The sequence below is a fragment of the Trachurus japonicus genome, chromosome 16 (assembly GCF_045865225.1).
Source record: "Trachurus japonicus isolate A0001 chromosome 16, Traja_1.0".
In the NCBI taxonomy this organism is placed as follows: Eukaryota; Metazoa; Chordata; class Actinopteri; order Carangiformes; family Carangidae; genus Trachurus; species Trachurus japonicus.
This window is the reverse complement of record NC_140922.1, coordinates 11496924-11519234: the sequence shown is the minus strand read 5'-3', so window position 1 is coordinate 11519234 and position 22311 is coordinate 11496924. Positions and strand designations below refer to the sequence as shown.

The 22311-nt window shown below is 44.1% G+C and overlaps 3 protein-coding genes across 3 annotated transcripts; 2 read left to right on the top strand and 1 right to left on the bottom strand.

Moving 5' to 3' along the window:
• The first annotated feature begins 1314 nt into the window (after window positions 1-1314).
• Window positions 1315-4624, top strand: uts2r3 (urotensin-2 receptor 3). The gene is made up of 2 exons (XM_085803319.1): window positions 1315-1590; window positions 3094-4624. Exon 2 carries the CDS (start codon window positions 3143-3145, stop codon window positions 4286-4288), a length of 1146 nt encoding a protein of 381 aa, XP_085659445.1. The 5' UTR covers window positions 1315-1590; window positions 3094-3142; the 3' UTR covers window positions 4289-4624.
• Window positions 4625-10649: 6025 nt separating this feature from the next.
• On the top strand, window positions 10650-18547 carry khdc4 (KH domain containing 4, pre-mRNA splicing factor). Its single transcript, XM_085801390.1, has 14 exons — window positions 10650-10786; window positions 11211-11391; window positions 12560-12688; window positions 12785-12864; window positions 12982-13034; window positions 13124-13305; window positions 13977-14188; window positions 14352-14412; window positions 14735-14795; window positions 14934-15199; window positions 15396-15539; window positions 16098-16207; window positions 16703-16788; window positions 17772-18547. Exons 1-14 carry the CDS (start codon window positions 10758-10760, stop codon window positions 18002-18004), a joined length of 1827 nt encoding a protein of 608 aa, XP_085657516.1. The 5' UTR covers window positions 10650-10757; the 3' UTR covers window positions 18005-18547.
• On the bottom strand, window positions 18400-22213 carry LOC146971836 (NADH dehydrogenase [ubiquinone] flavoprotein 1, mitochondrial-like). Its single transcript, XM_085801391.1, has 10 exons — window positions 21954-22213; window positions 21049-21131; window positions 20775-20945; window positions 20459-20642; window positions 20191-20380; window positions 19830-20042; window positions 19573-19739; window positions 19397-19478; window positions 19096-19241; window positions 18400-18958 (listed from the first exon to the last, which is right to left on the bottom strand). The coding sequence occupies exons 1-10, from the start codon at window positions 22035-22037 to the stop codon at window positions 18863-18865; spliced, it is 1416 nt and encodes a 471-aa protein (XP_085657517.1). The 5' UTR covers window positions 22038-22213; the 3' UTR covers window positions 18400-18862.
• Between the last annotated feature and the right edge of the window lie 98 nt (window positions 22214-22311).

Sequence of the window (22311 nt, the reverse complement as noted above, 5' to 3'; positions counted from 1 at the left end):
TACTGGAATCAACCGTGCAATATTACATTTGCTCACATTTCACAGGAATCAAGCAGAAAATGAGACACATTCAAGAGGACAGCCAAGTCACAGGCAACAGGACATGGCTTTTGTGGAGGTTGGAGTCCATGACCTTTTAGTTACAGAGCAGGCTTCTTGACTGACTTGATCCAACATGTAGGCTACTGTCTCTGTGTTCACTAACAGTGTAAGTGATAGTGGATAACAATTAAAAAAGGAGACCAAGAACAGTGTACTGGTTGAACCATCCAGGTAACTCAGTCAGCATTTACTGATGTACAAGTGTAGCTCTCATGGCATGCTCAGCATTTCAGCCTGCTAGATTATTTTGTTATTATTGCCAGTGGCAGGGTAACAGCTGTCCTCCCTGCTGAGAGATTCATCACTGATTGAGAAAATGAAACGACTTTCACTTAGTTATGTCTCTTCCAGTTCATCTTCTTCACTACATTATTTTCATAGAAATCATCCCTCAGAGTGCATCAACAGCCTTAGTACTGGACAATCCTGTTCCTTCTCATGTAATAAAAACATCCAGGTTGCATGACTCCCTCACAATAAATTGGTAACTTTCAAACCTTTAAAGTACAGGCCACATCTTTGACTTATATAGATTCATTCTTTTGCCAAAATATGATGCTTGCAGTACCTTTTATGGTCAGACTCTTGACTTTCATGGAAAGACTGTGCAGTGCGTTCACAGTGATTTATATCTGGTTCAAAGGTACTGAAACCATTAGAGAGTCGTCAAACTATGATGAACTTACAGTAAATGTGACTATGAACTACAAGAATTTAATACAGACACAAATATTAACTTTATGCGATTTAAATTCTTATACCACTGCTCAGCACAGCTGTGGACTGGCTTTCTACTCCGAATGCTTTCTCAGTCATAATTCAAAGCAACTGAAGTGGGCAAACAGCAATTATCATAAAGTGGAGAAACCTGTTTTTTTTTCCACGTTTACTCTCAGTTTTCCAGCAGATTTTACCCACAAATCAAATTTGATTAGGCCACAATGGGCTGTTTGAATATCTTTCTTACCACTATTCATTGTTAGTGAGTGAAATCTATAATTCGTAAGGTCATAGTTATATATCCTGTCTCTGTGGTGCTCCCAATAATTGAAAAAATAAACATTTAAGTCACTCCGTGGGGGCTCCCTAGACCCCAGGTCAGACCAACATAATATTAATATTCAGTCCTATACAGGATAGGCCCCCCTCACTCAGCATCCCATCCCACCCCCTTTCTACTCGCCACACACTCCTCTCCCTTTGACTCAGACACATCAAAGACGGAGCTGAGGAGACAGAGCTGCACTGAGGACTGGACAGGACAGACAGTGGAGATCAGATCATAAACTTTGGAGGAAGATCATCACTGTGTAAACTGTACGTCGCATCCGTCTGCAGAGGATAAAGACAATCCGAATTTTGTGTGTGAGAAGTTTCATGTCAACACATTGTCACGGGAAGGAGATTTTAAAACGGAGATGGAGGTTTTTCACCAAACAAACCCATGGAATATTATTTTTGCAGTGTCTGGGATTAAACTGTTCTAGGGTAAGTTTGAGGAAAAACACATCTGGCGAATTAACGACTGGGTCTGTCAGGATTACAGGCAGGAAGACAGTTTTTTTCTGTGACTTTCATGAAGGCCTGTATTATTTTCAAAAATATAATATACGCTTTGTATTTCCTCTAGCAATTTATATATCAATATTAATTTGAATGTGGTGCAGGCCTTTAATATGTGAAACCATTAAGTTTGTATTAATAGAAAGTGGCACTCAATTTATTTTTAACAGTGTGGCCTTCAACTATATATGTCTCATGAAAGCCAAGTGCTGAAGTCTCCTGTTAAAACTGATTTTCTTTTTTTTCTCTATTTTAAAATGTAGGCCTATATATGCTTTTCCTGTTTTCAGCGAAGACTACATCTATTGGAGGAATGTATGAATAGACCTAAATAATGGAAAACTATCCCCCTGCCTCTAAAGGCCCCGTCATGAATGAGCACCACCGCACCACAGCGGTTATTTAAACGCGAGCCGGTAACGTATGGAGGCGCGCGGCTCCACGGGGGCTCGGCTGCTCCTCCACAGTTCAACAGTAGCTCTTAACCCCGGCGCCGCCTGGGTCACCATGTGTCATCCAGCCCGGTTCTGTCAGGCACCCCGGGACTGCTTTGATGTCGAGGTGGATTACATTTCTCCACAAGACCATCAGTCCTGGGCGCGTGATTGAAGTCTCTTTTTATTTCGCCAAGTATAAAAAATAAAATAAATATCTGCGTCCTGTGGCGCAGTAAAGTTTGATAGACTAAACGCTTTAAAATTAAGGTGGGCCCACATTGCATATAGTGAAACACAGCGGCACTGGTCAGTCCTGTGCGGATCCCTGCGCTGTCCACTGACACACGCGGGTCCGCGTCCAAACCACCGATGCGTAAAAACGCATGAACCAAAAACGTAAACTAAAATTTACCAATTTAAAATTGCTTTTCGCGAATCAACTTTTAAGGTAGGCTATAACATTTTTTAAAGATTTATTCGTACCCCACTTAGTCTAATTGCTGCTCAACTGACCTTAAGGAGGAACAAGCCTTTGGAGGTTTGGGTCCAGATTTACAGCCTTCAAATGGAGCCCTCCTCCTCTGAAAATCCAATTATTTTTACTAAAACCATGACAGCCTCGCCTGGCTCCCTGTGAAACTATAAAACTGTGAAAGCTGCGCCAACCAGAGCAGGTTTCTGCGAAAACATAAACCACCTTGGTTAAGTTGACATTTTCATTTCTACATGAATGTCATGACTTTATTTACCTTATCTAGTGTCACCAAATATCCTCAACATAAATCACTTTGAAGCACCGTTGGGGATCCATATTAGTTCTGTAGCTTTGTTGTCTTTAACCGGACCATGACAAAGAGGAAAAGTGATGAAAACTAATGAAATATTCTTCTGTTGTCCTCCCCACCTGTTTCCCTCCTTTGACCCCCTCCCCTCCACCTCTCTCCTCTCTGTCCCTGCTTAAATTGCATCTTCTACTTTGCATCTGAAACAGACCTTTAAACATTATCTGGCCACATTCCTGATAACTTTCGAAACATCACATGATGGACCTCTCGGGCTCTTTGCCTCCACCTTCCCCGTACACCTTCCCTGTCATCCCCAATGTCTCTGTGCCCTCCTCGTCTCCCTCCATCTCTCCGTCGCCCAGCCTGGCATCCACAGCTCTTTTCTGCTCGCTCCTCTCCCTCCTCTCGTTGCTGGGCATCACGGGAAACCTGTACACGTTAGGCCTTCTCCTGAGGCGCAGGAGAGGTAGAAGACGTGGATCAGGTCCAACCTGCTGTCTGATGAGAGTCCCCGTACCATCCTGCCTTTCCAACTCCTCCTCCCCCTCTGCCTCCCCCATCTCCTCCTCTACCTCCTCTTCCTCCTCTCTTTACCTCCAGGTGCTGAGCCTTGCTCTTGCCGACCTGCTCTACCTTTTCACTGCTCCCTTCATCGTGTACGACAGCCTGGCGTCCGGCTGGGCCTTTGGTGAGCCCGGGTGCCGTCTCCTCCTGAGCCTGGACCTCCTCACCATGCACGCCTCCATCTTCACTCTCACCGCCATGAGTCTGGACCGCTACCGGGCTGTGGCTCACCCTCTGCACGCCTCCTCCTCCAACTCCTCCGGCCTGCTGCGTGTCGGCCTGGCCTGGGGGCTGGCGGTGGCGCTGAGTCTGCCCATGATGATCACCCTGCACCTGGAGGATGGGGAGAACCAGGAGGGCCAGCTGTGTGTGCCAGCGTGGGACGAGCAGAGCTCCAAGGCCTATCTGAGCGTGCTGTTTTGCACCAGCATCCTTGGTCCTGGGCTGGCCATCGGAGCTCTTTACGCCACTCTGGGTCGGCTTTACTGGGTGTCTCAGACTCGGCCGGCCTGGGCCAGTGGGAGCAACTCTGCTTGCCCTCCTCGTGCTCCCAAACCCAAAGTCCTGCTCCTCATCCTGGGTATCGTCCTGGCCTTTTGGGCCTGCTTTCTGCCCTTCTGGATCTGGCAGCTGCTGCCTCTGTACCAGCCCGACATGCTGCGGACAGTACCAGTGGGGACGCAGGTGACAGTGAATCGTATCCTCACTGGGTTGACCTACGGAAACTCTTGTGTGAATCCATTCTTCTACACGCTATTGACTGGGAAACGAAGACGCAACAGGCAGACGCTGACATCAACAAATCAGCTGTGCCGCAAGAGCAGTCCACTGCAGTAGTGCAGAGCATGTCGGGACAATATTGTGAGTGTGTGCATACGTGTGTGTTTAACAGCATCCAAACGTATGAAATTGGTGCTGTACATGAATTCCACCTTTGGTGCCAAAGAGTTTTGATTTAGCCTTGGCCTAAAATCTGAGGGAACAGAACAATAATAATGATAGCACTTTGTATAAATGCTTTGTGAACAGACAATATTTCCTATTTGGAGATTAAATGTTAATATTTGGGTTTCACCAGCAGAAAAAGACAATCTCTATAATGTGTCACCTTATTAATGTTTCCTTTGGAGATATTCTCCAAACTTTGGGGGTCATATCAAATAATGTCTCTAATTGCTGTAGTAACCAAGTTTACATATTATCAAAGTTTTATTAATTCTATATCTGTGACTTTGGCAGTGTGATATTTTTTTTTTTTACGTAATAGGTTACTACAGTTTACAGTTTAATTTTCAAATAACTAAACGGATTTAAGGACAGTTTTATTTTGAATACAGGATTGTTTGTCAGATGTTGCACATGCACAAGCATTTCTAGTAAAAACCCTGATGCACTTCTGCTTGTTTTCAGAGAAATATCAAAGAAAATGTTTGTTTTTGAACAACTGGTTGTAACCGGTCAGGGCCTTGTTGGACATTTTTCCGAGACATTGTTTGTTGACATAGTGAATTATGTTTGAGTGGGTTAACAGTCTTTTGTTTGCTTCCCCTGACCCCTGACCTATCTAAAACAGCTCACCTTTTTTTTTTATAATCATGGCCTGCATGTTGGGTTTGAAAATGTACTTATTGTTATGAATCATGCGTTGCTTTGCATGGCCTCGACTAGTCTTGACTGTAACTGATGTTTATAATGATGCATAATATAAAGCCTTGAATAAAGATATGCTTTCTGTAATTCACCGTGTCATTGAGTGTTTATCTAGACTTAGTACCTGCACATATGGTTATCATAACAAATGTTAAAAGGAATAAAAGTCAGAGAAACAACAATGAAGTGAAACATGAATGAGTTGAAAAGCAAAGCGTACATACAATGGGTTTTTATGGCATTCATATTCTGTTTGTGTGTCTGTGTCAGTGTGTCTGCTCCAGAAGGTCTTCCCCACTCTTGTGTATATACACTCGCTGGCTGATGTTTCTGTGAATCCCTGTAGCAACGGGCCGGCCTGTCTCTGTCTGTCTGGCTCAAAGGCTGCACTGTACTGTATCACATACCCTGCTGCTCTTTGACGCAGATGAGCAAATATTGTTGTTTGACAGAGAGGAGTAAGGATGGGGATGGGATGATGGGACAAAAAAGGGCAGGGTGTGAGGATGGTGCCTTGGTCGGAAACATGGGTGTCTTGGGGCCTTAAAAGATTTGAAATGAAAATAATTGATGCCACTATGCCCAAACTGGAGAATTATATGATCTGTTAATTCAGTTGAAGATCAAAATGACATAAAATTTAAGTATTGCCTTCATAGAAAAAAAGATGAAAATTCTGAACAAGTTTCCAAACCACAGAGCATGGGGGAGAGCAGGTAAATAAACAGCGCTAATCCCTCAAGTTTTTTATTTCATCACTGGTGTTAAGGACATGGTCTCAAGTGACATATCAGGCAATGATGTTTTTCCACCCAAATCACACAGAAGGCCCATTAAGCTCTATTAACTGTGGTTAACTGTGTTTTGACTTGACATTCAATAACCTCTGTGAGTACATAATCCCCAGGTAATGACTTACTGGAGAGATTTCGTACTGTAAAATGAGATAGAGTTATGTGTAGTCTGGGTTTATTTATTTGTGTGTAAAGTGAAGACGTGGAGGAAAAGAAAACCTGAGGGCTGCAGGAGAAGCTGAGTAGCCCTGCGGGGCTTTACGGCCGTGGTAATACCAACAGGTTGAAGACACACATACCAAAAGCATTCGTCAAGCGAGCTGGTGTGTTCCTCTGCACTATGATGCCATTATTTCTGTGGCTGTTGGGCCTTGTGCGGCCGATGCTGCCTGCCATGTGTTTCCATTTACCTGGCCTGGCTACCTCTGAGCATAATGTTCCCACTGCAGTTATTATCTGGAGCCTTGTGCGGTTACACCACAGGGGGCGCTTCTGTTGTGAAGTTAATGCAATATCCATCCACCTCTCACAGACAACCGAGGCCCTCTCAGCACATTTGTCCGTTTAAATGGAATTCCTTGCAGACAAAGAGCTAGTACCGTATACATTTCATATCAAAAGTCCTCGTGTGATATCTGGTGATTTTTCGGACCCCTGGGTCATACCAAAATGACATGAGAGATGGGGGGTGTAGCTTGGGTAAAGATGAAACCCTTCCAAGAAAGACATTTAGCAGCAGCGTGGATATTAAAGCACAGAGAGCTTGTTGTTCAATTTTCAGTGTTCATAATGGACAGATTTTGGGTGTCTGTGTCTTCTAAAACTCAATATATCAGATGATTAAGTCTTCCCTCGGGTCTGCGGGGATGACTGAGTGTTTGATAAACCTTGAATACACGGCGTTTGGTCAACCCAACCAAAATGGATGGAAAATATTGTCTCAGTTGGCAGCCTGGCCAATCTATAAACTTTGTGTTGTTTGTATTAGTAGTTGCCAGCACCGGCCGCGTCGCTCCAATCATAACTTTTGTCCTCCTGTGCAACAGGAGCTTCTGATTTCATCCTGAGATTACAGGCAGCATCCTTCTCCTCTCAAGTCCACGGGGAAAACACAAGGCCAAATATTTTCTTTTGGGAGTGTCGTCCTGCTCTACCTGAGGATTTCATAAAACCAGCACATGTCCGTTTCCTGGAACCACCAAGCATCTTTCCATCCCGGCACCCCTCGCCCCGCCTGTCCGGCTTTCCTCTTGACCAGTGTTTGAGGCTGCTTTAGGTGCCCCTCCCCTGGGCAGCCCGCTCAGGAAAGCACCCCGCTGCTTAGACGAGACGAGGCCGCAGCCCGGGCCAAGTTCACGCTGTGAGCTGTATAAGAGGCTCCCATTCTCTCCAGACATACACAAAAAAGATTCCCTTAGTACTCCGCCTCCGCCTGCCCTCCTTTAAAATCCAATCTTCCCATCTGTTTTCCCTCTCTCAATCATTTTTTGTCCCCTCTGCACTTTCTGCCCTGCATACACTTTCATTCCTCTGCAGGGTCTCACCTTATATGACGCTAATGTTTATAAAGTTCACTGTACATTTTAAAAATATGAAAAATGAAAACACTTTGTAGAATTCCAGCTTTCAACATCTGTAACATCACAGTCTATCAAACGCACTAATTCAAGTTTCATGACGTCCGCACATGTAGTGAACACGGCATTAAAAACACTGCTTGTAATTGCTGGTTTGACAGCAAACACTGAAACCTAAGCACTGACAGTGTTTCTTTGTTCAATCCATGGTAACCCCACTGTGAGGCGCCCTCCTCCCCATCACGTCCCCTGACTTCACACCACAGTGTCAGCCGCCAGGATCAGGCCAGGCCGAGGCTTGTGCGCCTTGAAGGCCGGAGGTTACACCAACCGACATACACATTACAGTTCGCACCTGAGCTCTTACTAGGAAAGACAGTAAATATGGCACGTCTGCCCCTCTCGCTCCTTTTCTCTTTCTCCCTGTTTTTCAGCATTTCTAACCCCCCACCCCCCACTCCCAGCACACTGCCCGTAAACAGTCATCCCTGTCAACTCAGGCGTCAAAGCTCCCCTAGCCTCTGACCTTCTGACACTTCACTCATCCGAACCCTGTGGTTTGGTCATGCAGGGAGATCGTGGCAAAGGAGGAACATCATGCATTTCCATGACTCTAATAGCACAAAAGCATAATGCATTAGAGCTGAAATGATTGTTCAGTTATTGAGCCTTATTATCAATACTTTTATGCACATCATGTACATACTGTATGTGACTCACCAAAGGACTCTGTCCTTACTGTGTAAAAGTAAAAATCTACAGCCATGCATGATTTTACCCAATAATGTCAAACTTCAAAGTTTGATAAAGTTAGTCATGTTAGGGCTTTTAACTGGTTTGGTTCATCAGGTTAAAAAAAAAGCAGCAGGTCTATGTGTGCCGAAAGGAGAGAGGTTGGAGAGTGAAGGCTATGGTCTGGTAACAGTTAGAGTTAGACTGCCACCTGCAGGATCAATTAAAGAACTGAATATTTGAAGGACACTGTAATTTGGTCCTGTTCAACTCACTTATCATCATGGCAACAGCCCTGCCATAAAAGAATAAGTGGTTTCTGTATCTAAAGTGACTAGTCTACAACTTGATATGTGGCAAACCCTAAATTTATAAAAATGCCAACAATAACTATGCTCAAATCTGAGTCGCCTGTATTACAGGTACTGTATGTGTCCCTGTGTGATAACAGTGAGCCTCAGTTAATTGAGAGAGATGCCACCAAGTCAAGTCCATCTTTTTTTCTGCACAATATGGTGTGCACTGGTCCCATGCCTGTATTCAGCCAGGTACTTAAAAAGTTATTCCTTCGCTTCGGGTCACTATGTTGCTGTGTGCTTTAAGATGTGATCTGGGGTTAGTAGCAGCTATAAAATGGCTGCACTTGTTCCTCGTGTCTTTGTTACACAACATGTTGCCTGTCTTTGCACCGACTGAACTTCCAGCTCAAATGGCTAAGTAACTGACCCTCCCCATTATCAGTGCCCCCAGAGGGGAGGACACCTCCCATCCTGACGGGTCAACACTGCAGGATAAGCTCCTCACTTGGTAAAGAGTAAGTATCTTGTCAAAAAATATGCAATTGTTGAATTAAATAGAATACTAACATTTTGAGAAGTAAACCATCTAATGGAAACAGTTAAGCAAAGTCCTACTCACCTGCTCTACATCTATTTTAAATTTTTTTTAAACTATTGTAGACCTGGTCAAAAGGTCTTGTCAGCTCTTAAAAAAGAGCAAATTTTATCTTAATGACTTGACATGCCGGGAGGAGAAAGTTGAAACTAAATAGTTTAACAGTAAAATATGAAGAAAAACAAACAAACAGATTTGCACTCTACTCTTTTTGGTTGATTAGTTGTTCACTGCAGATGGCCTTGCTGATTTCTTGGGGCAACCTATTTGGTTAAAAACATCACATAGCCTACTTAAAGTTGCAGAAAAAGGTCCTCAATTACCTTGAGTCCCGTTAGATAAGCAGCAAGAGTTGTAATTGGAAACTAATACTGATCCTTTTAAAACAAGCCACTTCCTCTTACGCACAAATGACAGACCTTGATCCTAATCAAACTCGAGAAAGCAGAGTTTTGCACAGTGTTTTCAACACCCCGCGGCACAGGACAAAAGAAATTCAGCTAGGGCTGCTGGTTGTTCAATCTGTTGATCCATGTCGCCCCCACACAGCGTTCTCACCTTCCACAGAAACCTGCACCTCCTGGCTCCGTCTCTGAGCTCCTGGGTGGTCAGAAACTGAACACCTACTGCCCCTGTCGCAGTTGACTCTGAATAACCCTGTACCATAAGAACAGACAGGGATGCTGTGACTCTGTCTGTCTGTACAGGATGCTGGACGTCTCACCCTACATCACCCTCCTCTAGGGTAAAACATGGCCTCAGGCCTCAGGCCTCAGAGCACACTGACAAACCTGCAGCCATGTTCAGACTGGAGGATGAGCAGGCCTGTTAGTTTGTCAACTATGAACTAAAGAGGCAAAAGTAAATCAGCCATCAACAGTTCATCAACAGGGTTGTATAGGCTACAGCCTATTAACCTCACTTGAATTTAATCATTAGCCTAATAATTCCCCTTTGGTTTAAATTTAGATTTCATTTCATTTGTAACTGTACTTTATCGATAAAAATCGATTAAATTATTATTATTTTTTTTATTGTTGAGATAGAAAGTTTGTTGTTAACTACGTACAAGGATAATTGCGTGTTCACAAGGATTTCGTGCATTCAAGATGACGGACAGGGTAGGTTTAGTTTTAGCTAGTTTTGTTTGCATATTCAGTTGAACAAATGCCATAAATGACACGCTTTTAAAATGTTACATAAAATGTGCATAAAAGCTTTACATTCACATTTTTAATAGCAGTATTAAAGTTGAAACCTACCTTGACGGTGTCCTGGTCTGTTTGGACAGGTGCTGCAGGTGCTGCCTCCTCCTCCGCCTCCTCTGGAAACTTGAAGAGGGAAACTCACCGCGGTGTTGAAAAGGTGAGGGAGGTATCAGCATCTTACAGCACAACTTTTTCCTCGATGCACACACACATAACACACACACATAGGCACTTCTTGCACATTATATCCTGGTATGCAGCGTCCTCTTGTGGTGTCAGCTCACCGGCAAAACAAAACAACTTTAACCGAAGGCGGAAACGGAACGAAGCAGCACGACGAAGCAGCTAACAGCCAAAACACCGAGGTAGCTGCGCCGAGGTCCGGTGGTCGTGGCGGTGGTTTCACCTTTTATCTTCGCACCGAGAGGAGGGAGAGTTGGACAGGACATTGATGTCATTTTGTGGGACTCAAAACGGCGGGTGAGTGTGTAGAAACAGGCAGGTCGTGGTGTTTTTCGGTGGTATTGGTTTGAGCCGCCGTGTTAGCCGCGGCTAGCTTCAGTTTTATGTAATCATGGCGGACTGTGGTCGGACAGCCGAGGAGCTCAGCTTCATGTTGACTCTCCCGTAGTTGTTGCACGTTATGAAGAAGAGAGCATGCGAGTCCAGACTGCCCATGCACCTGTGTTTACATGAGTAACCACAACAAACCAACATTATCAGGCTGGGGGGAGGAGTAAGAAGAAGCTCATGGTGGGCTGAAGCACCAACACAAACAGCATTGGTTTCACTGTGGCTTGTTAATGGCAGGCTTTATGGAGTAATGGATCATTTAGTAATGAAAACAAACATTTGTTCTTGCTCTTCCCAATTAGTTAATCACTTTTTTTCTCTGTCTTTTCAGCCGCCGCAGCAAATGGGACCAGCCCGGCCCCGGCTCTGGTGGTGGGATGGGGGAGGCTGAGGCTGCACCGACCGGGGCTCTGGATGCTGCAGCTGCTGTGGCTGCCAAGATTAATGCCATGTTGGTGGCCAAGGGCAAACTCAAACCCTCACAGATAGGAACCCCAGGGCCTCCTGATAAGGTAAAGAACATTGTTACATAATACTTACCATTACACAGCCAGGGAGTTATTATCTTATAACTTTACCAGGAGGGCAATCACCCTTGTACCATTGTGGAGGGATGGGTAATATTATACACTCTCACCACTTTGTTAGCCACACCGGGCTAAAATGAAGGCAAGACAATTCAACATCTACACAAACTACGGCTTTTAGAAATGGTAATGAAACAATTTCAGCTCAAACTGAGCAACACGGCCTTCATGAAGGTAGGATTTATCACAGGACTGTCGTAATATAGACTGCATTAGTTTTGGTTAGGTGTTCCTAATGAAGTTTTAGTTGAGACTATATCATCAACACTAGAGCTTTTGATGAAAACTGTTTAATATCACTGGTTGTATTAAACCTTTGTGAGTATGTTGCATATCAGTGAACATGATTAATGAGTAATTTTGATATTGGATTAACAGGATTGTTACATCAATGTATCACTACAGACATAACCATACATTTTGATTGACTGATAGACTTTACCATGGGTCAGACCTCTGTTTGATTAATTTGAAAATAACAGATAGACAATAATGGTAAGGAGTCTCTCATATTAACAAATCATATCATCTTTGTAGTTGTGTAGGGTGATCTTTGTGACTGTATGACAAATGTACTAAACACCATAGTACATTTAGGTAGCATGGTGATGACATGTGAAACTGAAACTACCAGTTTGGTTTGCATTGACACTTCAGAATTGCTTAGTAGTGATTAAGTGAGTTAAGAAAAGACAATTTAGCTGAACAGATACTACTAGACAGTGTGGCACAAGAGTTTGGCAGAAGATAAAGATGTCCCTCACAGTTATCAGCATTTCTCTTTGCTTTACAATAAGTATTTTTAAGAGTCATCACAATGTTGTGGCAAACAAAAACAGCTCTCTGTTGTAAATTCCTTGTCTTGAGTATATCTCATTTCATTCACCCACAATAGAGATTATATGTGACAGCTCTAATGTGGGTGAAGATATTAGTTGCATGTTGAGTAAGTTCACCACAAAATTGCTGCCTCCACAAGTTTTCTCTTCAGACATTTCTGTACTAAATATCAGTGTAGTCTCTTGCCTCAATTAGGTGACAGTGACCTGATTTTTTTTTTTTGACACACTTCATCTCGTGGCTCCTCTCTCAGGCTGTGGGTGTTGGGAAACCTCCAGTGCCAACGAAAGCCAAAGATGACCTGGTAGTAGCTGAGGTTGAGATCAACGACGTCCCGATTACCTGTCGAAATCTCCTGACCCGTGGGCAAACGCAGGATGAGGTCAGCAGCAATGTGGGCGATAATATTGTACAGATTTAACTTAATCAGTTTCCCATTTGTTTGACATTTCTGTGCCTTTCATGTATTGATCTACAGATCAGCAAAGTTAGCGGTGCTGCAGTTTCAACCCGAGGCCGTTACATGACAGCAGAGGAGAAAGGCAAAGCGCTACCAGGGTGACTGCTCTTATTTTTACAGTAACTGAATAACAATAACTACCAGATAGGCAACTAGTTGTTTGCATATTTGCTGTTGTTGTAGCAACTCAAGTATTTTCTGTTCTTCCCATCCAGGGATCGACCTCTGTATCTACACGTCCAAGGACAGACTAGAGAGCTTGTTGACAGTCAGTATTTTGTCATACTTATCTTTAATCGGTATGATTGTGTGCACGGGCTGTAAATAGACTGATTATTTTTGTCAATTATTCTCCAGGGGCAGTTAATAGAATCAAGGAGATAATCACCAACGGTGTGGTCAAGGCTGCCACTGCTTCATCTTCATCATCTTCATCCTTCTCCCCCGGAGGAGCTCCAGTCACAGTTTACCAGCAGCATAATCCGCCTCCACCTTCACTGCCCCCCATGACCCACCACAAACCACACTTTCAGTCTGGGGTAAGACCACTCCTTTTTTGTCATTTTCCTTTTGATGGTCAAAGATGACACAGTGAAAAGCTTAGAATATACCTTAAATTATATAGTAGTTTCCTTCAAAAATTACTGACAGAACCGACATACTTAGGGTTCATACTCCCTTTCTGCTTGTTTTGGCCCCTTTTTTTTGCATTTCATGCAGTTAGTAATTACTGTCTGTCTTTTTCAATGCATGCAATAGTCTTTAGTTTGATTGTTTCAAATGTCCTTCAAGCATTTTTAAATCAGTTTTATTGTTGTTCAGTGGCTTAATGATGCAGTTTAAAGCCTCATTATGTTGGAAATCAGAGTTGAATAATTAATACTGAACAATACTGGACATCGTTAAAAGGATGAAAAAGAAATTTCAGTTGCAGTTAGTTAGTTAAATGCAATTGTTCCAGCGCTGTACCTTAATTTTCATTTGTCCTTGATGAATGTCAGTCTGTTTCCTGATAAAGGGAGGGGCGCACAAGTATTGCAATTCATGCAATGCAGGTGTGATTAGTAGCAAATTGACAAAAACATGAAGAAAGTGTCACCAGTAAAGCCCTTTTTGTCTGATCAAAATGAATTGCTACTGGCAGGTGAATTGTAATTACATGCAGTCCATAAGGGTGTATTTATGTCCCTTTGTTGTCTTTCGGTGGCAGATGCATTACGTTCAAGATAAAGTCTTTGTGGGACTGGAGCACGCCATCCCAGGGTTTGTGGTGAAAGAGCGGGTTGAAGGCCCTGGCTGTTCATATCTCCAACACATTCAGGCAGAGACTGGGGCCAAAGTCTTCCTCAGAGGAAAGGGATCGGGCTGTTTAGAGCCTGCCTCTGGGCGGGAAGCTTTTGAACCCATGTATATCTACATCAGGTCAGTGCTTTCCTATTAATTCATTAATTCATTGAGAAGTATTGTGGACTTTGCTTTTTAGAGAGGATTCCTGCTTTTGCTTTTATACGAGCTAGCCATTGAAGCTTTCTATTTTCCACACTGTGGGCCCTGGAAAGATTAATACAATGTTTTTGCTCTCCAGTCATCCTAAACCAGAGGGACTTGCAGCAGCAAAAACCTTGTGTGAGAACTTGCTTCAGACGGTGAGTAAAGTAGTCCCGTTACTATGAAATAATTGACCACAAGATTTTGTCCAGGTTTGTGTTTATCTCTTTCAGCTTCAATTTGCCTCATTACAGGCTCATACAATTCTGAATGCATGTTTTACCATTTAGTACAGTAAGCTTGATTGAACAATTGGCCTGTGTGATTGTCAACTGGTGGGAGGAAGAGCTTGAATGACCGAGTTGTGTTATTCCAACTATTTGGACATATGGCACTGCTCTAGCTGTTTCAAACCCAAACAGATCTATACTTGTTCTTTGAAACACTAACAATTTACACACAATGTTTCTCATTCTGTAGGTCCATGCAGAATATTCTCGCTTCCTCAATCAAATGAGCACAATGATGCCAACACAGCAAGGTACGCAACAGTTTGATTTATCGCTCGGGTTGGCACCGCCGTCGTCGGACTCGGATAACACTTGTATCATTCTCAGTCAGACTGACGTGATTGTAGAGGTCACTGACACAATCTGTCTTCCTCCTGTTCCTCGTCCAGGCTTTGCACAGCCTCCGGTGGTGAACGGGATGCCCCCTCAGCCTCCATACTACCCTCCTGCTGGATACCAGCCAGGCTACCCCATGCCCGTACCCCCCCCTCAGCCACAGCCCGTCCCTCCTCCTTACACGGTTCCCCCTCCCATACCTTCAGCAGCACCCGCTGGTGTGCCTCAATACCCCCTCCCACCCGGCCCTGCCCCTGCTCCGGCCCCTGCTCCAGCTCCTGCCCCTGCTCCTGCTGCTCTTCCAGGAACGATGCCGCAGGTAAGACTGAGCTATTAAATCTCCCATTTTTTAAATATAATCTCTGTGTTTAGTTTTAGTAAACATTTTCTTTTGAATTGTTGCCAAATGGATTCCACTCCAACAAATATTATCTGAGTCAAGAAACAAATCTGGATATTTGAATTGCATTTAATACTTACTGTATTGTTTTTTTTTCTTCCCTTTTTCTCTGCAGACTCTTCCTCCTGTACCGTTTCCTCCATCTGCTGCAACGCCACCCAAAGCTCCGCCTCCTGCCGCTCCAGCCAACCCACCACAGAAGAGACGCTTCACAGAGGAGGTCCCAGATGAGACGGACAGCGGCCTGCTTGGATACCAGGTGATAAACAGCTCCTCTATGTTTACGACCCCTCGTGGTTATGCATTGGTCTATATTTCGTCTTCTATAGTTCATTTTATTCTCCATCTGCAGCTTCTTTGTGTCATTTTTGTCTTTTGTTTGTCTGTCCTAATTTTCAGTGCAGCTTGTCTAAAGTCACTTTCACCCGTCAGTTCTGTCTTCTGTTTCTAAAGATGCTTTGTCTAGGATTCATCTACCTTTCTTCAAGTGTTTTATGTACAGTGGTTGCGATAGCATGGCCTGCCTTATTCTGTTGCTGTTTTTTTTTTTTCATTCAATTTATTTAATTTTCTCTACTGGTAATAATGAAATTTCAGAAATATTATTACAATATTATTTCTGATGAGCTTTAAGTGTCTTTCAAAGTGGACGGGGGAAAAATGTCAGTGTAATGACACACTTATGGTAAGCTATAACTTGCATTGACAGATTTCTTCACTATGCTGAGAAAGGAATATCCTTATAGATTAAAGTTGTCAGGACAGGGTTTAGTAGAGGATGTCTGCTAATCGCACCTGTGTGTTTTTCTGCTCATAGCATGGACCCATTCATATGACTAATTTAGGTGCAGGCTTCCCAGTGGGCAGCCCAGAGACCATAGGACCCCCGCAACGGAGTTCCTCTGGCCTGCCGAGTGAGAGGAACAGGTACGCAGAGTTTTGTTATATTGTAAAAATGTTTATTAACGAGCATTTAAAGGGACAACGAGGAGTTTTGGAAAAGTGAAGCGTTTTCACACTACATTTATGAGCCCCCACGCGCACCGTAAAATTCTTTGACCGGTGACGGACTCATGTTTTCATTCATCAATAATTAAAGTCAGAGGTTCAAAGAGGTTCACATACCGTCGTAGTTCCGACCATAAACGGCGATTCGGCTACGTTATTCTCATGACTCGCCACGAAGGAAACGCTGGTCGGCTCGACCAGCATTTCCGCCACCACTAATAACAAAATAAGGATAGAGACAGAATGATATATTTATCGAAAATGGGCCCATTAACAAGTGTGGGTAGCGGAGATTCATCCACATTAATGTGAGACTTTTTTATAACCAAATAGAAACTCCTCGTTGTCCCTTTAAATGTGCACATGCGTTACTCAGCACATTTAACTCACGTCATGTCTCTTTCTGTTCTCCAGTAGGCAGCTAATGCCTCCACCCCCTTTGCCTGTGAATGTGGTGAGACCCAGTATGGAGGAGAGAAGGGCACCGCAAGGCCCCGTGGGTAAGGGCATTATCCTGGGGACTGACAAATCCCTGCCCAAATCCAAATCCACAGTTCCTGACACTGGGCTGTGTCCCCCCCCCCTTTGTAAGCTCAGCCTGGATCTATTCACAGCCCTAATGTAGAGCTGCAGAGAGTAAAATGTAAATCCTCCCCTGGGCCACTCGACCGTGTCTCAATTTTAACGGTTTTACTTGAGATTGTTGACAAAGTATAGCTGTTCCATAAAGACCCCGCTCATGTATCAAGACACATCGTCTGCAAATCCAAAAAGAGTAACCTTCTTCATCTGGATTTGAATAATTAAGCCCCCTGTACTTGTAGTACATGAGATAAAGGCAGCCACACACACACACACACACAGCCTCAAACTGGCCCTTACGCTTCTTACGATTCTTGCAGGACTCTGCTGCTGGCTAGAAATCTGCAGACAGTGAGGGGGAGCTATGACTCAACATCTTTTGTACATTGTTCATTCATTTCAAGTCGAGTCGACCTAACCGTCCCGTTCTGATGACATCATCAGTCTGGAGTGTCTGTATTTTTGTTTAATTTCCCCACTAACGAGAATCTCTCCTGTTTTTGTGTTTTTCTCTTTTTCTCTGTGTTTTTCTTCTCTTCCATGTGTCTCTGGGGTGATGCTGGATACTGATTGGGGGTGGGGCACGACTCGTCCCGTGACGCTGTCCTGCCACTCGATTGACGGCCCTAACACTGTCGCTCCCCACCAACCAATGGCTGCTTTCGATTGGCTGCCCCCTCCTCTACTCTGCTGACAAACTTATGATTTGAATCTATTAACCATTTGTTTCTCCCAAAAATGTGTTTTTGAATAATTAACTGGTGCTTGTCTTACTTGAAATATGTTGCTGTTGTTGTTTTTTTGAATGTGTATGTGTGTGCCTTTTCTCTCCACACATTTCTCTCCCTCCCTTTTGCCATCTCTTCCTTTTGTCTGTTTGTCCACCCTTTTCTTCTTTCAGAGCCCGCAGTGAAAAGATTGAAAACAGGTTTAGTAGCGTACACCGGTGACTCTTCTGATGAGGAGGAAGACCACTCCACCTCCAAAGCCTCAGGGCCAGGTAACCCTGGGGCAGCTCCCCCCACCTCCACCTCCTCAGGCTGGACACAGGGCTATCGCTGCCCACCTCCACTACCCCCTCGTGCTAAAACACAGCCTCAGCAGCAGTCAATGCCTTTCTGGATGGCACCATAAAGAAGGGGAAGTCTTAACTCCCTCAGTGCTCTCTACCAAGTCTTACAGGATGTTCACCCAAACTGAGCCCATCTTCTTACTGCACTCATCCCCCGTTCATCACATGGATGACTCTTAATCGCTATACGTTGGTCTCAGTATTATTTTAGTATTTGGGTCCAAAGGGACATTGTCATGTTTTGCAAGACTCTTTGTTTTTTCTGTGCCCACATTATAGTTTGAAGATGAACATTTGCAGTACTCCAAATCAGATGAGCGATATTCTGGGTCCCATTTTGTTTTGAAGGGAATGATAACCCATGCCAGGTGAAGTGTTTGAATATAGTGTCTTTGTAAAAACTATCACATGGCAATGATGTCCGACATCACTGACCACTTTTAATTTTATCCCAGAAATCCCGGAACTTTTCAACCCTTTTCCTTGTGACACCATCATTTCCTATTTGGTCTTTTGTACAGATGAAATTGGACTAATATGTAGGAAAACCTATTGAATTATTTCATGCCTTTATGAAATAAATAAACTTAATTTATTGCCATGTTTGAGCTTGTGTTTCATTGCCCTGTACAGTTTCCTTATGTAAGAACTGAAGATGAAGAAGTCATCACAAAGCCATTTAGCTGTCAACAGTTCTGCCTGACAAAACAAAGTGTAGTTTACAAAAATTGACGACTTATCCAAATATGGTTACTTAAACCCTAGGAGAAGTTTAAAATTCTGCACAATCTTAACAAGAAAAACATTCATATTTTAAAACCTACATTCAAAAAGCTGTAAAACAATATGATATAACAAGGTGAGCTATGTAATAACACTGTCATCAAAGACCAAAAGCTGAGATGGACATCCACACTGTTTCAGACCATCTCGATCTCCGGCTCTCTTGGCGAGTTGTTCTTGTTATACTGACCGATGCGGTTCTCCATTACAGGACGGAAATGACGGATTAGGCCCTGTAGATTAAAAAATAAATAAAGAATTAACAGAACAATTGCCTATTAAAATTCAAATTAGTAGGTGTTTGAACTTGTGGCCTTAGGCGCTGTCTCATGTTGAAGTTCATTTATTATAGTGGTTAATAAAACATCACCTGCACAGGCCAAGCGGCTCCGTCCCCGAGGGCACAGATAGTGTGTCCCTCAATCTGCTTACTCAGCTCCCAGATCATGTCGATCTCAGACACTGCTGCCTCCCCTCGCACAAACCGCCACATCATGCTATCCATCCAGTCTACACCTGAGGAAGAGGATGCACAGAGAGAATGTCCATAAAAATGTTGAGACCATTACTTGGCACAAAAAAAGAAAAAAGGCTGAAAAGATGCACCGTTAACTAACTGCTTAGAGAGTGACAGCATTAACATAGTAGATGCACGTTGTGCAGTTCCTTACCCTCTCTGCAGGGGGTGCACTGGCCACAGCTCTCGTGTTTGTAGAACTCAACCAAACGTGCAATGGCCCGAATCACGTCAGTCTGAAGGAAAATTATATATTTAACAGCCTGTCAGCGAGAACTGCCTGGAGCTGAGGGTGCAGTGCATCGTGTGATCACTCAGGAGTTTGTTTACCGACTTATCCATGACTATAACGGCTGCAGTTCCCAGGGCAGTCTCTGCACGGACCAGGTCATCGAAATCCATCAGAACGTCATCGCACACATGTCGAGGGATGATGGGAGTGGAGGACCCCCCAGGGATCACCCCTAATAGATTGTCCCAGCCGCCCCTCACTCCTCCTGCACCAATCACACACGAGGACGGTGAAAGTCATGTCAACATCTCAAAGTAAAGCAACATCAACACAGAGGAGGACTGTAAACACACACCTGCGTGTCTCTCTATTAGCTCCCTCAGAGGAACAGACATCTCTTCCTCCACTGTGCATGGTGTGTTCACGTGACCGGAGATGTTGAACAGCTTGGTCCCAGAGTTCCTCTCCCTCCCAAAGCTGGCAAACCAGGCTCCACCTCGACGGCAGATCGCAGGCGCCACAGCAACCGTCTCCACGTTGGCAACTGTTGTTGGGCATCCAAACACCCCTTAAGAGAGAGAGAGAGAGAGATGCAGCAGCAGTCAATAACCACCTGAGGACTCTAATTACGCTATAATCCCATTTCGCTGTTTCTTAACCCCCAGTTCACCACTAAAGGAAACCAGATGGAGGAGACTGTGGAGCTTTTACCTCACCTATGTCTGCAGGGAACGGTGGCTTGAGCCGGGGTTTCCCTTGTTTGCCCTCAAGAGACTCAATGAGGGCCGTCTCCTCCCCACAGATGTAGGCTCCAGCTCCCCGCATCACAAACACATCAAAGTCATAGCCAGAGCCACAGGCGTTCTTCCCTATCAGCCCTGCTTTGTAAGCCTCATTAATAGCAATCTGTAGGGAGAAAATACTTCATCACAAACAATGCACGGTCCAACCCAACCTGCAAATCGTACCTGCGTATCTGTGTACCTGCAGATTTGATGACTCATTGTAAAATTCTCCTCTAATGTAGATGTATGCAGCACGGGCTCCCATGGCTCCTCCAGCCACCAGGCAGCCCTCTATCAGCTTATGGGGGTCGTGACGCATTATCTCTCGGTCTTTACACGTCCCAGGCTCCCCTTCATCCGCATTCACCACCAGATACTTAGGCCTAACACACGGGGGACAAGGAAACACACAGTGCACGGACACATTAACAGACTGTCATTAATGGTGTGGATGGTGATGTGGACCTAAAGTCTCCATAAATATTGATTGTTTTTCCTCTCCATCTTGCTCCTACCGGCCATCACTGGGTTTGTTCATGAAACTCCATTTCATCCCAGTGGGGAACCCGGCTCCTCCTCTGCCCCGCAGCCCTGAGATTTTAACCTCATTCAATATCCAGTCGGATCCCTTCAGTAAGATCTCCTTGGTCTTGTACCAGTCCCCTCTCTGTAGTGCTCCTTTGAGTCTGGTGGGAAGAGGGACACAGATGATACAGGGAACAATTATCTTTATAAGAGTCTGAGGTCATTAGAGACCAGACAGAGCAGTTTTACATTTAATGTTTTTACCTCCAGTTATGACGGCCATATAAGTTGGTGAATATCCGATCTTCATCACTCAGAGGTCCAAACTTTGTCTTTTTTGGCTTCACCTGGTCGCAGAGAAGAAGATATAAGAAAAGTGTGATTTATGTAGCAACCGCAGAATCATCAGTGACACCTCACGCTGAAGAAAGCCAAGGGCTGAAACGCGCCCGTCAGGCACTGCTGTGCGTTAAATAAATGTTTCAAGTTTATTTTGTGAGTGCTGCCATTTCAGTTTTTTTTTAATCAGTGACACTACCTTTACTTATGTGACCACATTAATAACAATAACAAAAAAAACAGGCTAATTATTTTTACATATATTGTTTTGCATGCTATCAATTGAATTTTTCTGCTCAGAATTTTTGCACAGGTTGTAATTTTTAGGTGTAATGATGAAACTGAGTTCATAACATTTTATATTTCTAAAAAAAAAAAAAACCTGAGTAAAAAAGACTTTTTAAAAATATGATTTATCACCATACAAACCAGACCTATAAAATAAATCAGACAAAAATAAGACTGTAAAATTAACCTTACATTAATTGTAGAGTTAGTGGGACTCATATGTAGAAAACACTTTATCTCTTTGCCTACTTTCTGAGTCCTAAACACATCACATCAGGCATCATGATCATTTAGCTCAATGTGTTGTGCAACTTGAAGACAAATTGATCCAAATGAGTTAATTTCAAAGTCTCACAGCAATTATCTAATGTCTTCTTGGAAAATTGACTTCTGTTTAATATTATCCTTATTTGACCTTTAACTATCTCTTGCTGCGTGGACATGAGTAGCCTGTATGCCAGTGGGCCTCAGTGCGCAGCCTACACAGCCTGTATGTAGCGTGTATGTGTGTGTTGCAGTGTGAGAGCAGCAGGCCTACGTACCTGTGGCTGTGCTGCGGTGCTGTACGTCAGACGCGGAGCGACCTGACGCGCCACCGCGCCCCACAGCATCCGCCGAGCCAGCATCCTGCTGAGGCGGCCGAGGACCCGCACCTCCGACTCCCCTCAAACTAGTTTATTCCTCAAAAGTGTTGAACTGCGGACTGTCCGGAGTCTCCGTCCGCCTTCTCCTGCGGCCCCAGTCAGGTGGTGGAGGAGCCGCGGCGTCGGGCCTGCTGCTGCTGCTTTAGCTTAATTAAACTAAGAGGATTAGGAAAGTACGTCACATCCTATCCCAGCTGCCCGCGTGCGGCGTCTGCAGGTACAGTAGCTATGCACACGCGCACGTGCACACACACAT

Excerpts from the sequence above, each read along its gene's own strand:
- uts2r3 (XM_085803319.1), top strand. The coding sequence starts at position 3,143 with ATGATGGACCTCTCGGGCTCTTTGCCTCCACCTTCCCCGTACACCTTC.
- khdc4 (XM_085801390.1), top strand. The coding sequence starts at position 10,758 with ATGTCATTTTGTGGGACTCAAAACGGCGG. Across the intron at positions 10,787-11,210 it reads TGTGGGACTCAAAACGGCGG|CCGCCGCAGCAAATGGGACC; the intron begins GTGAGTGTGTAG and ends CTGTCTTTTCAG. Across the intron at positions 11,392-12,559 it reads CCCCAGGGCCTCCTGATAAG|GCTGTGGGTGTTGGGAAACC; the intron begins GTAAAGAACATT and ends CTCCTCTCTCAG.
- LOC146971836 (XM_085801391.1), bottom strand. The coding sequence starts at position 22,037 with ATGCTGGCTCGGCGGATGCTGTGGGGCGCGGTGGCGCGTCAGGTCGCT. Across the intron at positions 20,381-20,458 it reads ATGAGTCATCAAATCTGCAG|ATTGCTATTAATGAGGCTTA; the intron begins GTACACAGATAC and ends TTCTCCCTACAG. Across the intron at positions 19,740-19,829 it reads GCTAATAGAGAGACACGCAG|GAGGAGTGAGGGGCGGCTGG; the intron begins GTGTGTGTTTAC and ends TGATTGGTGCAG.